Source organism: Chionomys nivalis, unplaced genomic scaffold, assembly GCF_950005125.1.
Source record: "Chionomys nivalis unplaced genomic scaffold, mChiNiv1.1 scaffold_145, whole genome shotgun sequence".
NCBI lineage: Eukaryota > Metazoa > Chordata > Mammalia > Rodentia > Cricetidae > Chionomys > Chionomys nivalis.
Window position 1 is genome coordinate 49,162 of NW_026646992.1, and position 19,159 is coordinate 68,320.

Here is a 19,159-nt window from a genome sequence, read left to right on the forward strand (position 1 = left end):
ACCGAGAACCCCATTGGCCTTGAGACAGCTACTTTTTATAGAAGCCTCCGTTCCCTTTTCAATATAAATGGGCTCTGTTCGATAAAAAAAAAGTAAAAGACAAGTAACCCAATTTAAAGCTGTACTGAAGCTGGGTGGGTGGGAATAGCAGGTGTTTGGACGGTGGGAACAGGAGAGTTAGAAGCTGACCATCTTCGCTTATAGAGGTTTTATCCTTTTAATACTCTTGTGGGTGGTTTGTTGTGTCGCAAACTAGAGTCATTAGGGAGGAAGGAACTCTGAGGAGGATTCTCAATTAGTGATCAAGGGGGAGGGTCCACTTCACAGTGAGTGGTGCCATCCCAGGGCTGGTGGCCCTGGGTTCCATAAGTAAGCGGATGGACCAAGCCATGGGAAGCAAGCCAGTAAGCAGCTCTCCTCCTCAGTCTCTGCATCAGCTCCTGCCTCCAGGATCCTGCTGTTTGAGTTCCTGTCTTGACTTGCTTCAGGGATGAACAGAGATGTGGAAGTGTAAGCCAAATCAACCCTTTCTTCCCCAGCTTGCTTTTTGGCCATGGTGTTGTGCTGCAGCAATAAAACCCTCACTAAGACAATACTTACTTACTTTTATATGCATTTGCACATGTGCCTGAGTGTTTATCTGTGCATCATGTGCTCACAGAGGTCTAAATAGGCATCAGATCCCCTGGAACTGGTGTTACAGATGGCCGTGAGATGCCACACGAGTGATGCGATTCAAGCCAAGTCTTCTGCAAGAGCAGTAGGTGCTCTTAACCCCTGAGCCCCTCCACGTGCATCTGCCTCCCAAGTGCTGGGTAAAGGTGTGCACCACCATGCTCAACCTTATTTAATTAAAAAACGTGTAGGCAGTCTTGTCTGTCTATATGTCTGGGCAGGTGTATGCAGTGTCCTTGGATGCCAAAAAAGGACATCAGATACCCTGGGACTGGAGTTAGTGGCAATTGTGAGCTGCCTAACATGGGTGCTGGGAACTGAACCAGTGCCTCTGGAAGATCACTCAGTGCCCTTAACCTCTGAGCCATCTCTCCAGCCCCATAAATCTAAAAGATGTGTTTTATTTATATGTGTACATGTCTGTGTTTGTGTGAGTGTGTGTGCATGTGTGTGTTGGAGGGGGCGGATATTGTCAGATTCCTGGGAGGTAGGGTTACAGACATTCACAGACCCTCAGGCTTCTCCTATGGAGATGAGATCCAATACGGGGCCACGTTATTGTGCAGCAAGTGCTCTTGACTGTGGAGTCATCACTCCAGGACAAAGGCAGAGCAAGCATCATGTCTGCAGAGTGCTTGGGTTATTGTCACCCGGCCTCTGAAAACGAAAACGGGGTGGCTGGTTCACAGAAGAGAAGATCAAGGCTTCAAGGGCATCAAGAAGAGATGCCCTTCCTGCTCACAGATGGGAGGAATGGCGAGGCATTCATAAGGCACAGCGAAGAAGTGAAGACATTGGAGGCCTTGAGCTCAGCCAGGGAGAGCAGAGATGATGGCGTCCCTTTGGAGGGCATTGTTTGACAGCACTGACTCAGATAACAGAGCACAAGGACTGGAGGGATGGCTCAGAGGTTAAGAGTGCTTGCTGATCTTCCAAGGATGAAGGCATGGTTCCCAGCACCCACATAGGAGCTTCTTGGGTACCTGCACCCATGTGCATATACCCACACATAGACACATAAATTAAAATAAACAATCAGTGGCTGGAGCTATTCCTCCATGATTTAGAGCACTGGCTGCTCTCCCAGAGAATTCAGGTTCAATTCCCAGAACACACATGACAGTTCACAAGCATCTGCAACTTTAGTTACAGGGAAGCTGATTCTTCTTCTGGCCTCTGAGGGCACCAGGAACTCATATGATGCACAGATGTGCATGCATGCAAAACACCCGTGCATATTTAATAACAAAACAACAACAACAAAATATAGTACTTGGGAGGCAGAGGCAGGAGGATCTCTGTGAGTTCAAATTTGGTCTCAATAACAAATTCCAGGCCAGGGCTACATAGTGAGTGAGATCCTGTCTCAAAGAAAGGAGAAAGGAAGAGAGAAGGAGAGGAAAAAAAGGAGAGAAAGAGAGAGAAAGAAAGAAGGAAGGAAGGAAGGAAGGAAGGAAGGAAGGAAGGAAGGGGGAGGAACAGAGAAAGGAGCGAAGGAGGGAAGAAGGAAAGAAGGAAGGAAGGAAGGAAGGAAGGAAGGAAGGAAGGAAGCATTGATTTTCCAGAGGACACTGGTTCAGTTCCCTGCACTGACATTAGGCAGATCACAAACGACACTAACTCCAGCTCCAGGGGATCTGATGGACTTTTTTGGCATCCAAGGACACTGCATACACCTGCACAGACATACCGGCAGACAAGACTCCCTACACGTTTTTTAATTAAATAAGGTTGAGCGTGGTGGTGCACACCTTTACCCACCACTTGGGAGGCAGATGCACGTGGAGGGGCTCAGGGGTTAAGAGCACCTACTGCTCTTGCAGAAGACTTGGCTTGAATCGCATCACTTGTGTGGCAGCTCACGGCCATCTGTAACTCCAGTTCCAGGGGATCTGATGCCTATTTAGACCCCTGTGAGCATATGATGCACAGATAAACACTCAGGCACATGTGCAAATGCATATAAAAGTAAGTAAGTAAAGTCTTAGTGAGGGTTTTATTGCTGCAGCACAACATCATGGCCAAAAAGCAAGCTGGGGAAGAAAGGGTTGATTTGGCTTACACTTCCACATCTCTGTTCATCCCTGAAGCAAGTCAAGACAGGAACTCAAACAGCAGGATCCTGGAGGCAGGAGCTGATGCAGAGACTGAGGAGGAGAGCTGCTTACTGGCTTGCTTCCCATGGTTTGGTCCATCTGCTTTCTTATGGAACCCAGGGCCACCAGACCAGGGATGGTATCACTCACTGTAAACTGGACCCTCCCCCTTGATCACTAATTGAGAAACCTCCTCAGAATTCCTTCCTTCCTAATGACTCTAGTTTGAGTCAGTTTGACATATAAAACCACCCAGAATAGTATTAAAAAGATAAAACCTCTGTAAGCATAGACGGTCAGCTTCTGAATCTCCTATTCCCACCGCCCAAACTGTTGCTATTCCCACCCACCCAGCTTCAGTACCACTTTAAATTGGGTTACTTGACTTTATTTTTTAATCGAACAGAGCCCATTTATATTGAAAAGGGAACAGTGCCTTCTATAAAAAGGAACGGGCTCAAGGCCAAGGGTGTGGGCCAACACCAAAATGCCCACAATTACAAGAATCAAATCTTTGAGGAGCTCTGAGCGGCATGTCTAAGGAAGGGGGAACTGTTTGAGCACCATGTTTACCCTGCTGTATCCAAGTCTATAGGCTCCAAGGATCTCGGTCAAAATGCTAAAAAGATGCAGAACATCTCCTGGCAGCGGCCCAAGGTGGGCACTGGGAAGCAGGGAGGTCCCTGGCACTAGGTCCCAATGCCATCAGAGCTAAGGCAGTTCTGATCATGCTATTGCCAAGCCTCCTAGTTTAATCCTGGGCTAGCACCCAAGCCTGTCTCTCAGAACCAGGCTGTGGTCAGATAGCTCAGCACCTCCTACTGCTCACTAGAACTCAGAGGTGCATGGGAGGTAGGGAGGGGGCCCTTCATCCCTTAACATTCTTATTCCTTCACCATAGGATATCACGAATTCATCATTAATTCATCACTAATGAGCTCTCTCACATAGACTTCTGCCAACGCGTTCTCAGTGAGTGGAAAACAAGAGGCTGGCCTCCATCGGGAAAGTGGGACCCCCAAAAATAATGATTGTTGTGAGGGACTGGTCTGTGGAATGACTCTCAATCCTGGAAGTCTGGGTTGCTTGTGTTCTCTAGGGCCCTTCTGTACCTACTGTGGTCTGGTTTGGGAGTGAGTTGGGATGATACAATTAGTAGATATTTGTTGCTGCATAATGTATTACCCAAGGCTTAGCAACTGGAGGCACGTGAAGAGACAGCCCAGCAGTTAAGAGCACTTGCTACAAAATAGTGAAGTCCGGAGTTCAGACCCCAACAGCCAAGTTCTCCGCTTCAGCTCCAAGGAATTCAGCACCCCATAATGGCCACTATGTGCACAGGAATGTACCCCACCCCACCCCGGTCACTGGCCCCAAGCCACCAGAGTTGCACACATTCTCAGACAGACAATGTTTTTTAGTCGTCAAACTAGGCATGGTGGTTCATAGCTACAATTTTAGCACCAAGATAAAAAGGGCAGAGTAGCAGCTCAGTCCTGCAAGAGAAGAGTATCCCAGCGCTTTCCAGGACTCTTGTCTTTGGGGCGCGACATAAATCAAGGTGCAAGAAGAGAGGCAAATCTTCAGGTACCTACAGGGTTAATTTATTCAAAAAAAGAAATACTCAACATGCAAAAGTCTTGTGACAAGTGTGAAGGAACACCCCAGAATACACCAAAGGCAGATGAAGGCCATCCTTCAGAAGACTGCCCTCAGCAGGCAAGAGGAAATCTTCTGGCTTCTGGAGAAAGTGTGGGGGAGGATGCAGATGGAAGTCTTAGAGCAGAGCCTGCTGAACCCAGCCCTGAACCCTAAGAGGACACTCCCACAAGGCATCTGAACCCTGATGAAGTGATAAGAGGAGTGGATGAGTTGGAAAGGCTTAGGGAAGAGATAAGAAGAGTAAGAAACAAGTTTGTGATGATGCATTGGAAACAAAGACATTCCCGAAGCCCTCTGTATCCTGTGTGCTTCAGGCCTTGAAATCTTTTTTTTCTCTGATGTTGAAATCTGGCTGCTGCTTTCTTTCTCTTAGCGTTTTCTGATGTATCTTTGAACTTCATTTTACTTTTAATTACCTGGCGGTATTTTAGATAGTTTTGGTGTTACCAGCATCTCATTGGATTTTAGGATTTTGACCCATTTTCCACGTTTATTTTTCAGTTGGAAAGTTTCACCCTTATGCATGGAAATGTGTTCATTCCATATTATACAATTTAAAAGCAGCATATATAGTATCAACTCGCATATATAGGTAAATTCCTAATTATGTGTGTACATGTATAATTATACGTATCAAAAAACTTAACAGTGCTTTTTTGTGTGTTGTGTTTTAATTTTGCCTTTTGCTTGTGTGTATTTTTTAATGAATATGTGTCTCACAAAGAACTGCAGATTTTTTAATAAGTGGGAGTTAATTAAAATTAATTTGTAACCAGCTTGTAGAGGCAATAAAGGCACTAAACTCTTGATGAAGAACTATTAAAAAAATGTAAACCTGGAATTACCTCTAGATTTCTTAGCCAGAGGAATAAAACTGGCAATCATAGATAAAAAAATAAAATAAAATAAAAAGGACAAAAGAAGCAAAAGTTCAAGGACAACCTGAGGCCATGTGAGACTGTCCCAAACAAAACAACCAGCAAGAAATTCTCACCTCCCAGGTTCTGTTGGAGAGCCTCAGAAGTGGAGGGGCAGGGCTAACCCAGTGTCTCATGAGGTTGCAGCTGACATCAGCTGTACTCTGGGACCCTGTTCGTCTCATGGCGTGGCTGAATCCAGTGCTACACACTGTTGAGATACTGCCTTCTGTGCATGAGATCTAGGTGTAGCCTGAGCCCCTTCCCAGAAGCTCTGTGGGGCTTCTTGGTAGTCCAACGGTAAACACAGGCACTTTACGTTTATTTGTTTTGTTCAAGGTTTTTAAATTTTATTTATTGAGACGAGGTCTCCCTATGTAGCTAGGGCTATTCCACAGAGAAACCCTGTCTCAAAAACAAAACAAACAAAACTAATAACGGTAATAAATAGATAATAAAAATTGAAAAAGAGCACTGACTGTTCCTCCAGAGGACTCAGTTTCAATTCCCAGAACCCACGTGTCAGTTCACAACTGGCAAGAGTTCCAAAATCAGACACCCTCACACAGTCATACACGGAGGCAGAGAAGCAGCGATGCGCATAAAAGAGAAACGAATAAATTATTTCAATAAAGAAAAAAACTGGATATGGTGGCATGTCCCTGTAATCCCAAAATCTAGAAGAGGCAAGAGGATTACTCATGAATTTAAGTTCAGGCTGGTCTACAATGTGATTTCTAGGCTAGCCAAAGGCCTAGTGACCGAGCAACAACAACAACAACAAAAGGGGGTGAAAAATTTAAGGTCACTGCCAACAATCCAATGAGTTCAGGGTAGGTGGTAGGACTTCTTTGGTCTGGGCCATCAATAACAGGGCAATAGAGTGACATGACACTACTCCAGGTACCAGATTATCTCCTCCTCCCTGAGGTAGTCCTCCCTCACAATCTCGCACCCTTTCAGGCCCAGGGCAGGACCCTGGGCCACTCTAATTCATATTTGTGGCAGGGAAAATGGCAGAAATAAGTATAGCAAGAGGCCAAAGAGCCCTAGGACCACAATCGTCTCTGTGGCTCAGTGGGCCCGAGTGATGCTGGGTACAAGAGGAGGAGATCAGTGTCTCCTTTGTAGCTCCCTTGTGTTGATGACTGTGGAGTCTTTACCATTCCCTCCAGACTGCAGCCTCCCTCCAAAGCCCAGAGGCTACCAACCATCACAGAAACTTCCCAGAACCTGGAGTCCACATAGCACCAACAGTTACCTGGCCTGTCACTGAGGGCCAATCCCAGGGGACAGATGGCAGTGGGTGACTGATGCATGGCACCATGCTCCCATGCTTCCACAGGGGCACTGTGCTCCATGCTCAGCTAGCTCCAGGGCTCATGGTGGCATATGGACAGAGCCCAGCTTTTCCAGTAGCATGTGGGCAATGGGATAGACATTTTTTTCATTTTTACATTTAAACTTTTATTTTAATTATTGATGTATGTGTATGTGTCAGAATTTGCACAGATGTGTGTAAGAGTATTCACAGATGTGTGTCTGATGCCCTCAGCATCTGGAAAAAGATATTACAATCCATTGGGGTTGGAATTACAGGTGTTAATAAGATAGCTGATGTGGATGCTCGGACCTGCATTCTGGTGCGCACGGTAGAGCAGCAAGTGCTCTTAACTCCTGAGATGTTTTCCAGTTGCGAGGCATCTTTTCTTGATTGGTTGATTGGAATTTGGGGGGATTTTGCAATTTTTCTTTTTAATTTTGTATAGTTGTTTCTGTGCATGGGTTTGTGCATTTGAGTGCAGTGCCTGTAGAGGCCAGGAGAGGGCGCTGTCAGGTCCCCTGCAGCTAGAGTTACAGGTGGTTGCAAAGGATCTGATGTGGGTGCTGCACTGAACCTAAGCCCTCTGAAAGAGCAGGAAGTACTCCTAACTGCTGAGCCATCTCTCCAGCTCTTGGCAGGTTTTCAGAGACAAGGGCTCTCTTTGTAGACCAGGTTGGTGGCCAAGGAACTTAGAAAGCTTTTATCCTTCACCACCTAAATACTGAGATGAGATGACAGAAGTTTTCTAGGGAGACCTCTTGGGCCTTTGACTGCTTCTCCAGCCCGTTCACAAGGAATCATACAGAAGGGTTATTGGATATGTTCAACAGATAGGAAAGCAGGGTGCTATGCAGCCTCCCTACGTTCCCCCAAACCACAAATGATACCATGATTTGTGGCTCCCCAGACTGAACTACAAATGTCCTCACTGTTTCAGAACCCAAGCTCTGCCTCAGTTTTTCCATTTGGCCCCTTACCCAACACACCTCAGTAAAAGGCAGAGCTATCTCTGCTGGGGAGATCTGGGGGATGCTCCCCTGACTGGGATCTGGGGCCTCTACACACGTGGGGCTATTCAAGGATCAACCCCTCCTGTCTGCCTTTAAGGGGACTGCAGGCTGCTATCTGCCATTGGCACCCTTATTACATGTCCCAAACTGCTGTTCTATGTGATGTCCAGGGGCAGAATGTCAAGGAAAACTATGCCAGCATCTTCCATTTTCAGGTGAAGGGAAGTGAGGGAAGAGGGAGGAAGGGAGGGTGAGATGGAGGGAGACTGAGTCACTGTTCTATTGTTTTGAAGAGATACCATGACCACGGAAACTGTTATAGAAGAAAGCCTTTAGCTGGGGCTGACTTACAGCTTCAGAGGTTAGTCCATTGCCACCAAGGCAGGGAGCGTTGGCAGCACAAAGGCAAGCATGCCACTGAATCTAGAGCTGAGAGCTACAATCCTGACCCACAGGCAGTAGGAAGAGAGAACTACTGGGCCTGGCTTGGGCTTTTGAAACCTCAGAGCCCACTCCCAGTGAGACACTTCCTCCAGCAAGGCCACACCTCCCTGTGCTTCAAATCTTTTCAAATACTTGCACTCCCTGGTGATGAACAGGCAAATATATGAGCCTATGGGGGTCATTCTAATTCAAACCAACAGAGAAAGATAGAGGAGAGAGAGAGAGATCATGTATGCACTTACTTGGATTCTCAAATATAGCACTAATTGAAATAGCTTTCTCACAATATTTAGAGAAATACCCACTCATGAAAGAAATCATGTCAGCTAAGTTTTTCAAAGTGCTAAAGAAAATAATTAATTGTTTGTGGTTCTCTCCCCATTCCCATTTTTGTGTGTGAGCACACTCATGAGCACACACACATTTGAACCCACATGCATGCACATTCTCAGGAACACACATGGTTATCATGACACTGAAAATCTCCACCATGTATTTTGTATGACCTGACCCTTTAGCTGATCCAGGAACAATTCTGAATGTCATAGAATAGGGAGAGGATTTTAAGATCTGAAAGCTCAACCTCCAGATGTCTTTTATCAAGACAGGCCCTTAGTCTAAATGAAGGTGGGTTTTCTTTTCTCTTTTCTTGTTCATTGACTGATTTATCCTAATTTTATATGCATTAGCTGGAAATTGAACCATGCTCCCCAGAAGAACAGTCAGCACTCTTAAGCACTGAGCCAAATCTCTAGCCCCATGGGTAGGGTTTTCTTGTCACTGGTGCAATACCTGGGTTTGGTTACTTCGAGAAATTTGGGGGCTTTTGTTATCTTTCCTTCACGTATTCCAAGGGCCTTGGTCAAGGTGCCTTCAGTGCACTTATCCCAAACCTGATGACCTGAGTTTGATCCCTGAAACTCAGAAGGTGGTAGGAAAGAAATAACATAACACCCCCTACCCCACCCTGCCACACACACACACCAGTTTTTTACAAAAATCGTAATGTATGTTCTCGGAAAGGCCACCAGGAGACGCTCTGGGGATAAAGTTCACCTGTATGCAAAGAAATGTCCCCTTGCCACCCACATCTTTGGCAGTTCGGGCAGTGGATGAATGTGGTGGTGGACGACCGACTGCCCACTAAGAATAACAAGCTGTTGTTCATGCATGGTGCCCAGCGCCAGGAATTCTGGAGCACCCTGCTGGAGAAGGCATATGGCAAGTCAGTTAACGGGACTAGGAACAGGACTGGACTTCAGAAGCCTGGCCAAGGGCCATGGCACACTGGCTGAACCAGGGGAGGAGACAGGCATGTCTCACTTCCCTCACCACTCTGCCTGACTGTTCCCTCCAGTTCACATCTCCAGCCTGGCACTTAATAGCACACTGTCTGCTTGCAGGTTAAATGGACCCTATTAGGCGTGGCGGCGGCGGGCGGGGGGTCACTATGGAGGTTTTCAAAGACTTCACAGGTGGCGTGGCCCAGAGCATTCGGCTCTGGAAGCCCCCTCACAACATGCTATGGCTCCTCAGAGAAGCGCTGGAGATGATTTCCCTGATGGGCTGTTCCATCAAGAAAACCGAGCTGGGCCTTGGCCCAGGACTTCTGCACCTGTTGTGGCACCTCCACCCTATCCCAAAACTCTTTCCCCAAACATTTTCTCACTCACTACCCGTTTGCTCAACAAATTCTATCTGCCTCTGGTCTAGTGTCTGTCCCCACCTGGCATACCCTCTGCTTTGTTGTTACTTTCTCCTTAGCATTTTCTGACCCAGAGAGAAGGGTAGAGATTCCAGGAGGGCAGTGACCTTTACCTGATTCATTCCCCACAGACCCTGGGACTTTGGACGATACCTAACATGCAATAAGCACTCAACAAATATTTATTCAAATCAATGTACCCAGAATACTTCCATATAACAGCAGTTATATGGTGGGGCGGGTATTGCAAACAAGGAGGAGGAGAGGAAGATAAACTGAGCCCCCTCGAAGCTTGCACACAAACATTTGTGGCAACACTCATAATAGTGAAAACAGCAACCCAGTTGTCGTTCTGCGGGTCGATCACAGTCATTATCTGGATGAAAAAAACCAATTGTTGCACACTCCCGAATACAAACAGCAACAGCGGCCCCAATAAACTGTGATCTGCCTCTATATGACCTCAGGATGGCAGCACCCCAACCCACTCCCCACCACCCCCACCCCCTACAAAGAACTAGCTTGGCTCACTGGTCAATACAAGGGGGTTTCTTACCAGCCTTCACACAGTGCTTTCCACTTGACTGGGACTCACCAGGAGGCTCAAGAGAATGACAGGTGTCTGTAACATGAGGGCCAGCTGTGGGGATTTCCATCCCACCCTGTACCTCAGAACCGGCAAGCCCCAAAGAAAATTACACAGAGGTCTCCATAAGATTATAAACTGATTGGCCCATTAACTCAGGCTTTTTATCACCCTCATATCACGTATATTAACCCATTGTTCTTATCTATGCTAGCCAAATGACTCAGTACCTTTTCTAGCTGGGCAGCTCCCATGTTGCTTCTTCGGTGGTCTGGGCTGCCCTGTGAGGAATGGGCTTCCTCCTTCCTAGCATTCTCCTCTTCTACTCGTATCTGGTTTACCAACCTATACTTCCAGCCTGGCCAACCAGTGTTTATTTAAAACGCGTTTGACAGAATACAGACAATTCTCCCGCACCACTTCCCCCTCTTTTTATAAACAAAGGAAAACATTCTTAGTTCATTTTTTGGGGGAAAGTGGGTGTAGTTTTTCAGGCTACTTCCTGCTGATTGGGGGCCGCTGATAATCTAATGGGGACCTAAAGAAAATTTAGAGTTATAGTCAAGTCCTGACTGAAATATCCTGTGAGTCCTGATCATCTCAGTAGCAGTCTTGAATCTGTTCTGGATGTAGACCTCAGACATCTGGGCTATCTCTTCCTCCTGGAGATTTTTCAGGTGTTCTTGCTTGATCAAACTGGATTTTTTGTGTGTGTGTGTGTGTTATTTTTCGAGACAGGGTTTTTCCGTGGCTTTTGGTTCCTGTCCTGGAACTAGCTCTTCTAGACCAGGCTGGCCTCGAACTCCCAGAGATCCTCCTGCCTCTTTCTCCCGAGTGCGGGGATTAAAGGCGTGGGCCACCACCACCCGGCTCAAACTGAATTTTTTTTTTAACTCAGAATGAATCCACAGCCTCTCATTTTCTGTGGAAACAAAAGCAAAATCTCTTCTCCAAATTAACATAATTTTTGACTTCTGTTTTGAAGGCAAATATTTTCACAGTATCTATCTTGGGTTACGAGGCAGCATTTATAAACAAAAGTCTTTTAGCAGCTGTTGCTCCTTCCTAGGCATTCAAACAATTCAAACAGAGCTTAATAGCATACAGTATCAAGATTCTCTGTATTTTCCATGTTTATGCGTCTTTCTTTTAACCTCTATTTCTCTTATTTTTACTTTTCTTTTTTGAGACAGGCTCTCTGTACATCTTTGTCCTGGAATAACTGTGTAGATCAGGCTGTCCTTGAATTCACAGAGAACCACCAGTCTCTGGCTCCCCAGTGCTAGGATTAAAGGTGTGTGCTACCACAACTTGAACTCACAGAGATCAGTCTGTCTCTGCCTCCCAGGCATTGGGATTAAAGGTGCACGCTAGCACACCTTGAAGTCACAGAGATCAATCTACCTCTGCCTTGCAAGTTTTGGGATTAAAGGTGTGTACCGCCACACCCAACTACTCTCTTTCTTTTAAAAGGGGCAGGCAGCACACAGTGAGGCAAAGCTGCACAGGACCCTATGCAGACGCATAAGCATGCTGGACTTGGACGAGTTCCAGCTGAAGCTCAACGAGAACAAACAACAACGGGACAAGGAGAACCACCATTGGAAGCGTAGCCACAGCCGTTCTAGAACCCGGGACCAGAAGCACAGGAACCGGAGCCGAGATCATCTTAACCAGGATGAGCACAGTGCCTACCGAGACAGACGAAGGCAAAGCAAACCTTTGACCAGAGGCGATAAAGAGGAGCATGGTGGATTGATTCATCCCCCTCACCATGAGAAGAAGAAGAAGAAGGTGCGTAAATACTGGGACGTGCCACCACCTGGCTTTGAGCACATCACCCCAATGCAGTACAAGGCCATGCAAGCTGCGGGTCAGATTCCAGCCACTGCCCTTCTCCCCACTATGACTCCTGATGGTCTGGCTGTGATCCCAACGCCCGTGCCTGTTGTTGGGAGTCAGATGACCAGACAGGCCAGACGCCTCTACGTGGGCAGCATTCCATTTGGCATCACTGAGGAAGCTATGATGGACTTCTTCAATGCCCAGATGTGCTTCTGCGGATTGACTCAGGCCCCTGGCAACCCAGTCTTGGCTGTGCAGATCAATCAAGACAAGAATTTTGCCTTTTTGGAGTTCCGCTCAGTGGATGAAACGACCCAGGCCATGGCCTTGGATGGCATCATCTTCCAGGGCCAGTCACTGAAGATTCGAAGGCCTCATGACTATCAGCCACTGCCTGGCATGTCAGAGAACCCCTCTGTTTATGTGCCTGGCATTGTATCCAGTGTAGTTCCAGACTCTGCGCACAAACTGTTCATCGGGGGCTTGTCCAACTACCTGAATGATGACCAGGTGAAAGAACTGCTGACATCCTTTGGGCCTCTGAAGGCCTTCAACTTGGTCAAGGATAGTGCCACAGGGCTGTCCAAGGGTTATGCCTTCTGTGAGTACGTGGACATCAGCGTCACAGATCAGGCCATTGCGGGGCTGCATGGGATGCAACTAGGGGACAAGAAGCTGCTTGTCCAGAGGGCGAGTGTGGGAGCCAAGAATGCCACGCTGAGTACCATCAATCAGACAACTGTAACCCTTCAAGTGCCCGGCCTGATGGGCTCTCAGGTGCAGATGGGCGGTCACCCGACTGAGGTCCTCTGCCTCATGAACATGGTGCTGCCTGAAGAGCTGTTGGACGATGAGGAGTACGAGGAGATTGTGGAGGACGTGCGAGATGAGTGCAGCAAATACGGGCTGGTCAAGTCCATCGAGATTCCCCGGCCCGTGGACGGCGTCGAGGTGCCTGGCTGTGGAAAGATCTTTGTGGAGTTCACCTCTGTGTTAGACTGCCAGAAAGCCATGCAGGGCCTAACTGGCCGCCAGTTCGCCAACAGAGTGGTGGTCACAAAATACTGTGACCCTGACTCTTACCACTGCCGGGACTTCTGGTAGATGTGGCTGGGGGAGGGTAGGGGGAGGGCTGGCTGGGGACTTTCCCCCCACCTTTCCCCCCCTCCTTTCTCCCCTCTGAAGATGATGGATGGGCAGAGGAGTGACAGCCGAATGACAGACGGCAGCAACTGGAATGGCAGCAATTATGGGGGTGGGGGGTTCGGGGGGCTAGGGCAGGAAGGGGACTGGGCAAGTGCACACAGGCCCACATAGACACACGCACCCACACAGACACAGAGGGAAGGGGCTGGGATGAGGACTGTGTGCACAGCCAGGCAGGTAGGAACCCCACAGCCCCGTCCCAAACAGCTTCTTATCCCTTGACACCTTTTTCCTCGGCCTTTTCCCACATGGTAGGAACATAGCGTGTTTATATTTTATGGCCAAACTATTTTGAATTTTCTTGTCTGGCCCTCAGTGCCCTGCCCTCTCCCTTTGCGGACCACAGCTCCCGTCCTCTGGCTTTTGGTCCTTCCAGTTCTCCATCCTGGTTTCTTTTTTTTTTTTTTATTCTTTTTTACTTAAAATTTCCAACTGCTCCCCGTTTCCCATTTCCCTCCCCCAACTCCCACATATTGCCCCCTCCCCCCGCTCCTGGTTTCTTAAGTAGTTGATTCTTTAGCCTTTTCCTGACCCCCAACCCATTGTCTCTGTCCTGCTCTTCTTCTCTGTGGCAGTTTTATATTTGCTAATAAGAATTTGCTCATTAAACATTTTGTTGTATATAAGAAAAAATTAACCTTTAGCCTGCATATATTTTTAACACATTGTAAACCATTTAGAGGTTTTCTTCATCTTTGAATCTCTCTATCTGACTACATGAGTCTTTTTGGAGAGGATTAAAGCCGTGACGTAGAAGGCTGAATTCAGCCCATTCCTTAGCGAGGCCTACCTGGGCCTGCCTATCTTCAGCTTCTATATTAAGTGTACACACTGCTTGGCTGAAGCCAACAGGGGCTCAGCAGCTCCAGATGCCTGTCATGGGTGTCCCCAAGAGCAGGAAGACAGACAAACTTGCAACCCAGACATCCCGGGCCTCCTCCCTGAGCCAGCTGGGTGCATATGGGGACAGCGAGGACAGTGACAGCTGTCCCTTACAGCGACATCACAGACCCAAGAAACCAGAGGAGGAGATGGGATCAAGGAAGGCACCCCCAGCAAGTTCCTCTTGACCTTGTCTGCCACGGTGGGACCTCCAACTGCCCTGTGCCTCACAACCCCCATCTGCACTCTATGCACTAGAATTCAGTTGGCCAGCTTCAGGCAAGGCACTGGAGGCTGAGGAAACACAGGCAGAGAGGGCATGAAGGGATCTTGCAGCAATGGTCACGAGTCAACATTTGGTCACGAGTCAGTCACAAGGTCACGAGTCTTTGGTCAGAAGGTCACAAGTTGTCGGTTAGGAGGTCACAAGTCGACACACCTAGTGTTCTCTATGAAAACGGAATCGTTCCTTTTGTGATTCCAACCACAAACAGTTTTCTACCCAGTTGGAATGTGGGGCAGGTTCAGCTAACAGATACCTCTCAAGATAGGTGGGTGTGGAGTGGGCTGTGCCAACAAACAGTTCTCAATACAGTTCGGTCGTGGGGCTCTCTGCAAACACCACCAGGACAATGATCCTTGCTATAATCTTTGGGAAATTGGCTCCTGACACACACGCGCATGTGCGCGCACACACACAAACACACACACAAACTTTTGGTGAGTTTTGAAGCTATTATATTTAAATCCTAATCATTTCATGAGATCCCTGAAATATGCAGGGAAGATCAGAGCAGATCAGACGAAACACTAGGTCAGGATTAGCGATACTGGACACTTGGTAGAGAAAGAATCCCTGGGTTTGATCCCTAGCACCACATAAACCAGGGATGCTGGTGCAACCCTATAATCCTAGCACATTGGAGATAGAGAAAGGAGGATAAGAAGTTCAAAGTCATCCTTGCTACAAAGTCAGTTCATGGTTGTGGTGGCTTGAATAGGTATGACCCCCATACACTCATGTCTTTAGATGCTTGGCCCATAGGGAGGGGTACTATTAGGAGGTGTGGCCTTGTTGGAGTAGGTGTGTCACTGCAGAGGTGGGCTTTGAGGCCTCCCATATGCTCAAGCCACACCCAATATGACAGTTACTTGCCATTGCCAGTGGATCAAGATGTAGAACTCTTCTGCTTCTTCTCCAGCACCAGGTTTGCCTGCACCACACCATGCTTCTCACCATGATGATAATGGATTAAATCTCTGAAACTGTAAGCCACACCAATAAAATTAGAGTTGCCTCGATCATGGTGTCTCTTCACAGCAGTAGAAACCGAAACCAAGACAAAGACTAACCTGGGCTATGTAAGATCCTGTCTGGAAAATAAAACAAAAATCCCACCCGAGCACAGGGATATAGGAGGTCAGGGTAGCTTCGCTGTGAACCAAGGTGAGTCGTCTTATTTGTGAGACTCTCACAAAATATCTGGCCAAGAGTGAGGCCCTCACTGAGATCATATGAATCGAGGCATTAAGATTGGTTTATTGCCATTTCAACATTTTTATTTGAAAACATAGATATATAAAAGAAATAATGTCCCTCTGTGGGCAGCTTTCAAAGCAAGTGTTGTTAATTATGCCGGAATTCCTGCTTTTCAGCAGGGAGAGTTTAACTAGACTCAGATGGAGAGGTTCCTTTCTGTTCTCATGTTCCGATAATTTTCCCTTGTTATCCCAGCTTGAGCTCTCTGCCACTGAGCTACACCCTCAGCCCCAGATTTTTTTTTTTTTTTTTTTTGGTCCAGATAGGCCTCAAACTCTATGGAGCTCAGGAAAGTCTTGTAATGTTCATCCTCCTGTCTCCATCTTCCAAATGTTGGGATTTTAAGTATAAGCCACCATACCTTGCTCACAGGTTCTAGTTTTTAAAAGATCTGATTTTGGGGGATGGAGAGATGGCTCAGTGTTTAACAGCAGTGGCTGCTCTTCCAGAAGACCTGGGTTCAATTCCCATTACCCACATTAAAAATTATCTGATTTTATTTGTTTATATTTTTCTTCTTCTTGAGACAGGGTTTCTCTATGTAGCCCTGGCTGTCCTGAAACCTGATCTGTAGACCAGACTGACCTCATACTGAGAGATCCACCTGTCTCTGCCTCCTACTTGACTCTGCCTCCCAAGTGCTAGGATTATAGGCATATTTTTAAAGAAAGAAGAGTATAGTGGCACTTGCTTTTAGTCCCAGGGAGCAGAGGCAGGCAGATCTTCAAGAATCAGCCTGGTCTACATACTGAGTTCAAGGACAACTAGGGCTATGTAGAATTTTTTGTTTTGCTTTGTTTCTAATAAATTGTATGTGTGTCTGTATCTGATTTTGAGTGCAATGCCAGCGAAGGCCGGAAGATGTTGGAACCCCTAAAGCTGGAGTTATGGTGGTTGTGAGACACCTGACATGGGTGCTGGGAACGGAACTCGGGTCCTCCTCAGGAACAGTGTGTGCTTTTAACTGCTGAGCCGTCCCTCCATCTTCCCAAGTCCATTTTTGAAAGTTAAGGCATGCAGATTTACTAATGAGCAGAAACAGCATCAGGAAGCAAGGAATCTAGGGAAACACCCCAAATCACTGGAAAATGCAAACCCCAGTTACAGAAGTTGCGGAAACCTGCAGATAGGGCAGACCTGTCCATTCATCCCAGGACTCTGAGCAGGGTACTTGGACCCTCAACCTCAGGTCCCTCACTTGAGACAACGGTAACTGATGCTTCCTCCAAGGTGGAGGAGAGATTAACAGGCTCAGTAGCAGACTGACAAGGGTGATGTGAGGGGTGGGGTTGGGCCTGGTGGGGCAAACTTGTGACTACCGAACCTGTTTGCCAAAAGAAGAGAACTGGATGCCTGGCGATCTGCATCCTCGCCTCTGTCCAGGTTTCCATTCTTAATCTTTAACACGATCTCCTCCAGGGTCTTTGATGCTGATGAGTACAGTTATGTGGGAGGGTCTTCTGTTTGTGTTGATTTCATTGGTTAATAAAGAAACTGCCTTGGCCCATTAGATAGTCTAACCTTAGGTGGGTGGAGTAGACAGAACAGAATGCTGGGAAGAAGGGCAATGAGGTCAGATGCCATGGAGCCAGATGCCATTGATCCAGCCACCAGGTTAGACATGCTGAATATTCCCCGATAAGCCACCATGTCGTGGTTCTACACAGATTATTAGTAATGGGTTAATCAAGATGTGAGAATTAGGCAATAAGAGGGTAGAAATTACTGGGCCAGGCAGTAATTTAAATGAATACAATTTGTGTGTTGTTATTTCAGGTAAAGCTAGACGGTGGCCAGAAGCCTGGTGGTTGGAAGCGGCCCTCTGCTTGCCTCATCTTTACAGTACAGTTAATGACAAGCGACCATATTCCCACAGCTTTGAAGTTTGCAAAAGCACTTCATGGCAAACAGAACCAATCGGATGACTATATCAAAACTAAAGATTAAAATTTTTTTAGAGACATACATAGATCTAATCTACATGGGAAGTAGAAGAAGACATGATCTCCTGAGATCTTCCGAGTAAATTGGGAGCATGGAGACCATGGAGGAGGGTTGAAGGGGAGCAGAAAGTCAGGGAGGGGAGCAGAGAAAATTGTTGAGTGCAGTAAAAGTCAGTTAAAAAAAATTTAAAACTACAAACCGAAAAAAAATTTACTATTTCAAAAGCATTTCTTTGCTGAGATATTTAAAAATATTTTTATTTTTTAATGAGTATTGAGTGGTGTGTTGCCTGCATGTGTGTCTGTGTGAAAGGTATAAGATTCTCTGGAACTGGAGTTACAGGGAGTTATAGTTGGGAGCTGCCACATGGGTGCCGGGAATTGAACCTGCATTCTTTGGATTTTTTTTTCTTTTTTCTTTTTTCCTTTTTTTTTTTTTTTGTTTTTTTTTTTTTGTTTTTCAAGACAGGGTTTCTCTGTAGCTTTGGTGACTGTCCTGGAACTAGCTCTTCTAGACCATGCTGGCCTCAAACTCACAGAGATCTGCCTGCCTCTGCCTCTCGGTGTTAGGATTAAAGGCGTGTCCACCACTGCCCGGCTGTACCTGCATCCATTGGAATAGGAATCAATGTTCTTAACCCCTGAGCCATCTATCTCTTCAGCCCCCGATTAAAGAATTTAATTAAATCAATTAAGAACAAGAGGGACGCCAATCCACGAGAGTCATATCAATTTCCTTCTGTCATGTCCTTTTGATCAGGACTCCTGCTTCCACCACTAGGGTGACTCTTCCTAAATCAATTAAGACAATCAGGATGTTCTTCAGGAGAGGCTCCCTACTTAGGTGACCTTAATTTGTGGCAAGTTGACATAAAACCAACCCTAATAGCCACTATCTCTCCTGAATGCAGCCTTGAATTACAGCTCCTTTCTGAAGGAGAATGAAATTCTTCTGAAGTCTTAATTATTCACATATTTCATGTATATGAGTCTGTCTTCATGCACACCAGAAAAAGGAATCTGATCCCATCACAGAGGGTTGTGACCCACCATGTTGTTGGTGGGAATTGAACTCATGACCTCTGGGGAGCAGTCAAGTGCTCTTAACCGCTGAGCCACCTCTCCATCCCTGAGTCCAAAATTCTTAAAATAAGAAAAAATACAAAACCAAATAAAATTCAGGTCATATACCCAACCAGACATGGCTAGAACTCCTGTGTGTGTGTGTGTGTGTGTGTGTGTGTGTGTGTACACCCTCATTTAGTCTAAGTTTTGGGATGATGCAGAACTTTATGTCCCTCCTTCTGTTCAGGAGTGGCCATGC

The 19,159-nt window shown here is 46.7% G+C and overlaps 1 protein-coding gene and 1 pseudogene across 1 annotated transcript; both read left to right on the forward strand.

Annotated features, from left to right (window-relative positions):
- Positions 1 to 4,258: 4,258 nt before the first annotated feature.
- Positions 4,259 to 4,754, forward strand: LOC130869249 (transcription elongation factor A protein-like 8; annotated as a pseudogene).
- Positions 4,755 to 11,949: 7,195 nt separating this feature from the next.
- On the forward strand, positions 11,950 to 13,368 carry LOC130869246 (splicing factor U2AF 65 kDa subunit-like). The gene has a single exon (XM_057761257.1). The coding sequence runs from the start codon at positions 11,950 to 11,952 to the stop codon at positions 13,366 to 13,368; it is 1,419 nt and encodes a 472-aa protein (XP_057617240.1).
- The last annotated feature ends 5,791 nt before the right edge of the window (positions 13,369 to 19,159 follow it).

What these genes read in the sequence shown, in the direction of transcription:
- LOC130869246 (XM_057761257.1), top strand. Translation starts at nt 11,950, where the DNA reads ATGCTGGACTTGGACGAGTTCCAGCTGAAGCTCAACGAGAACAAACAA.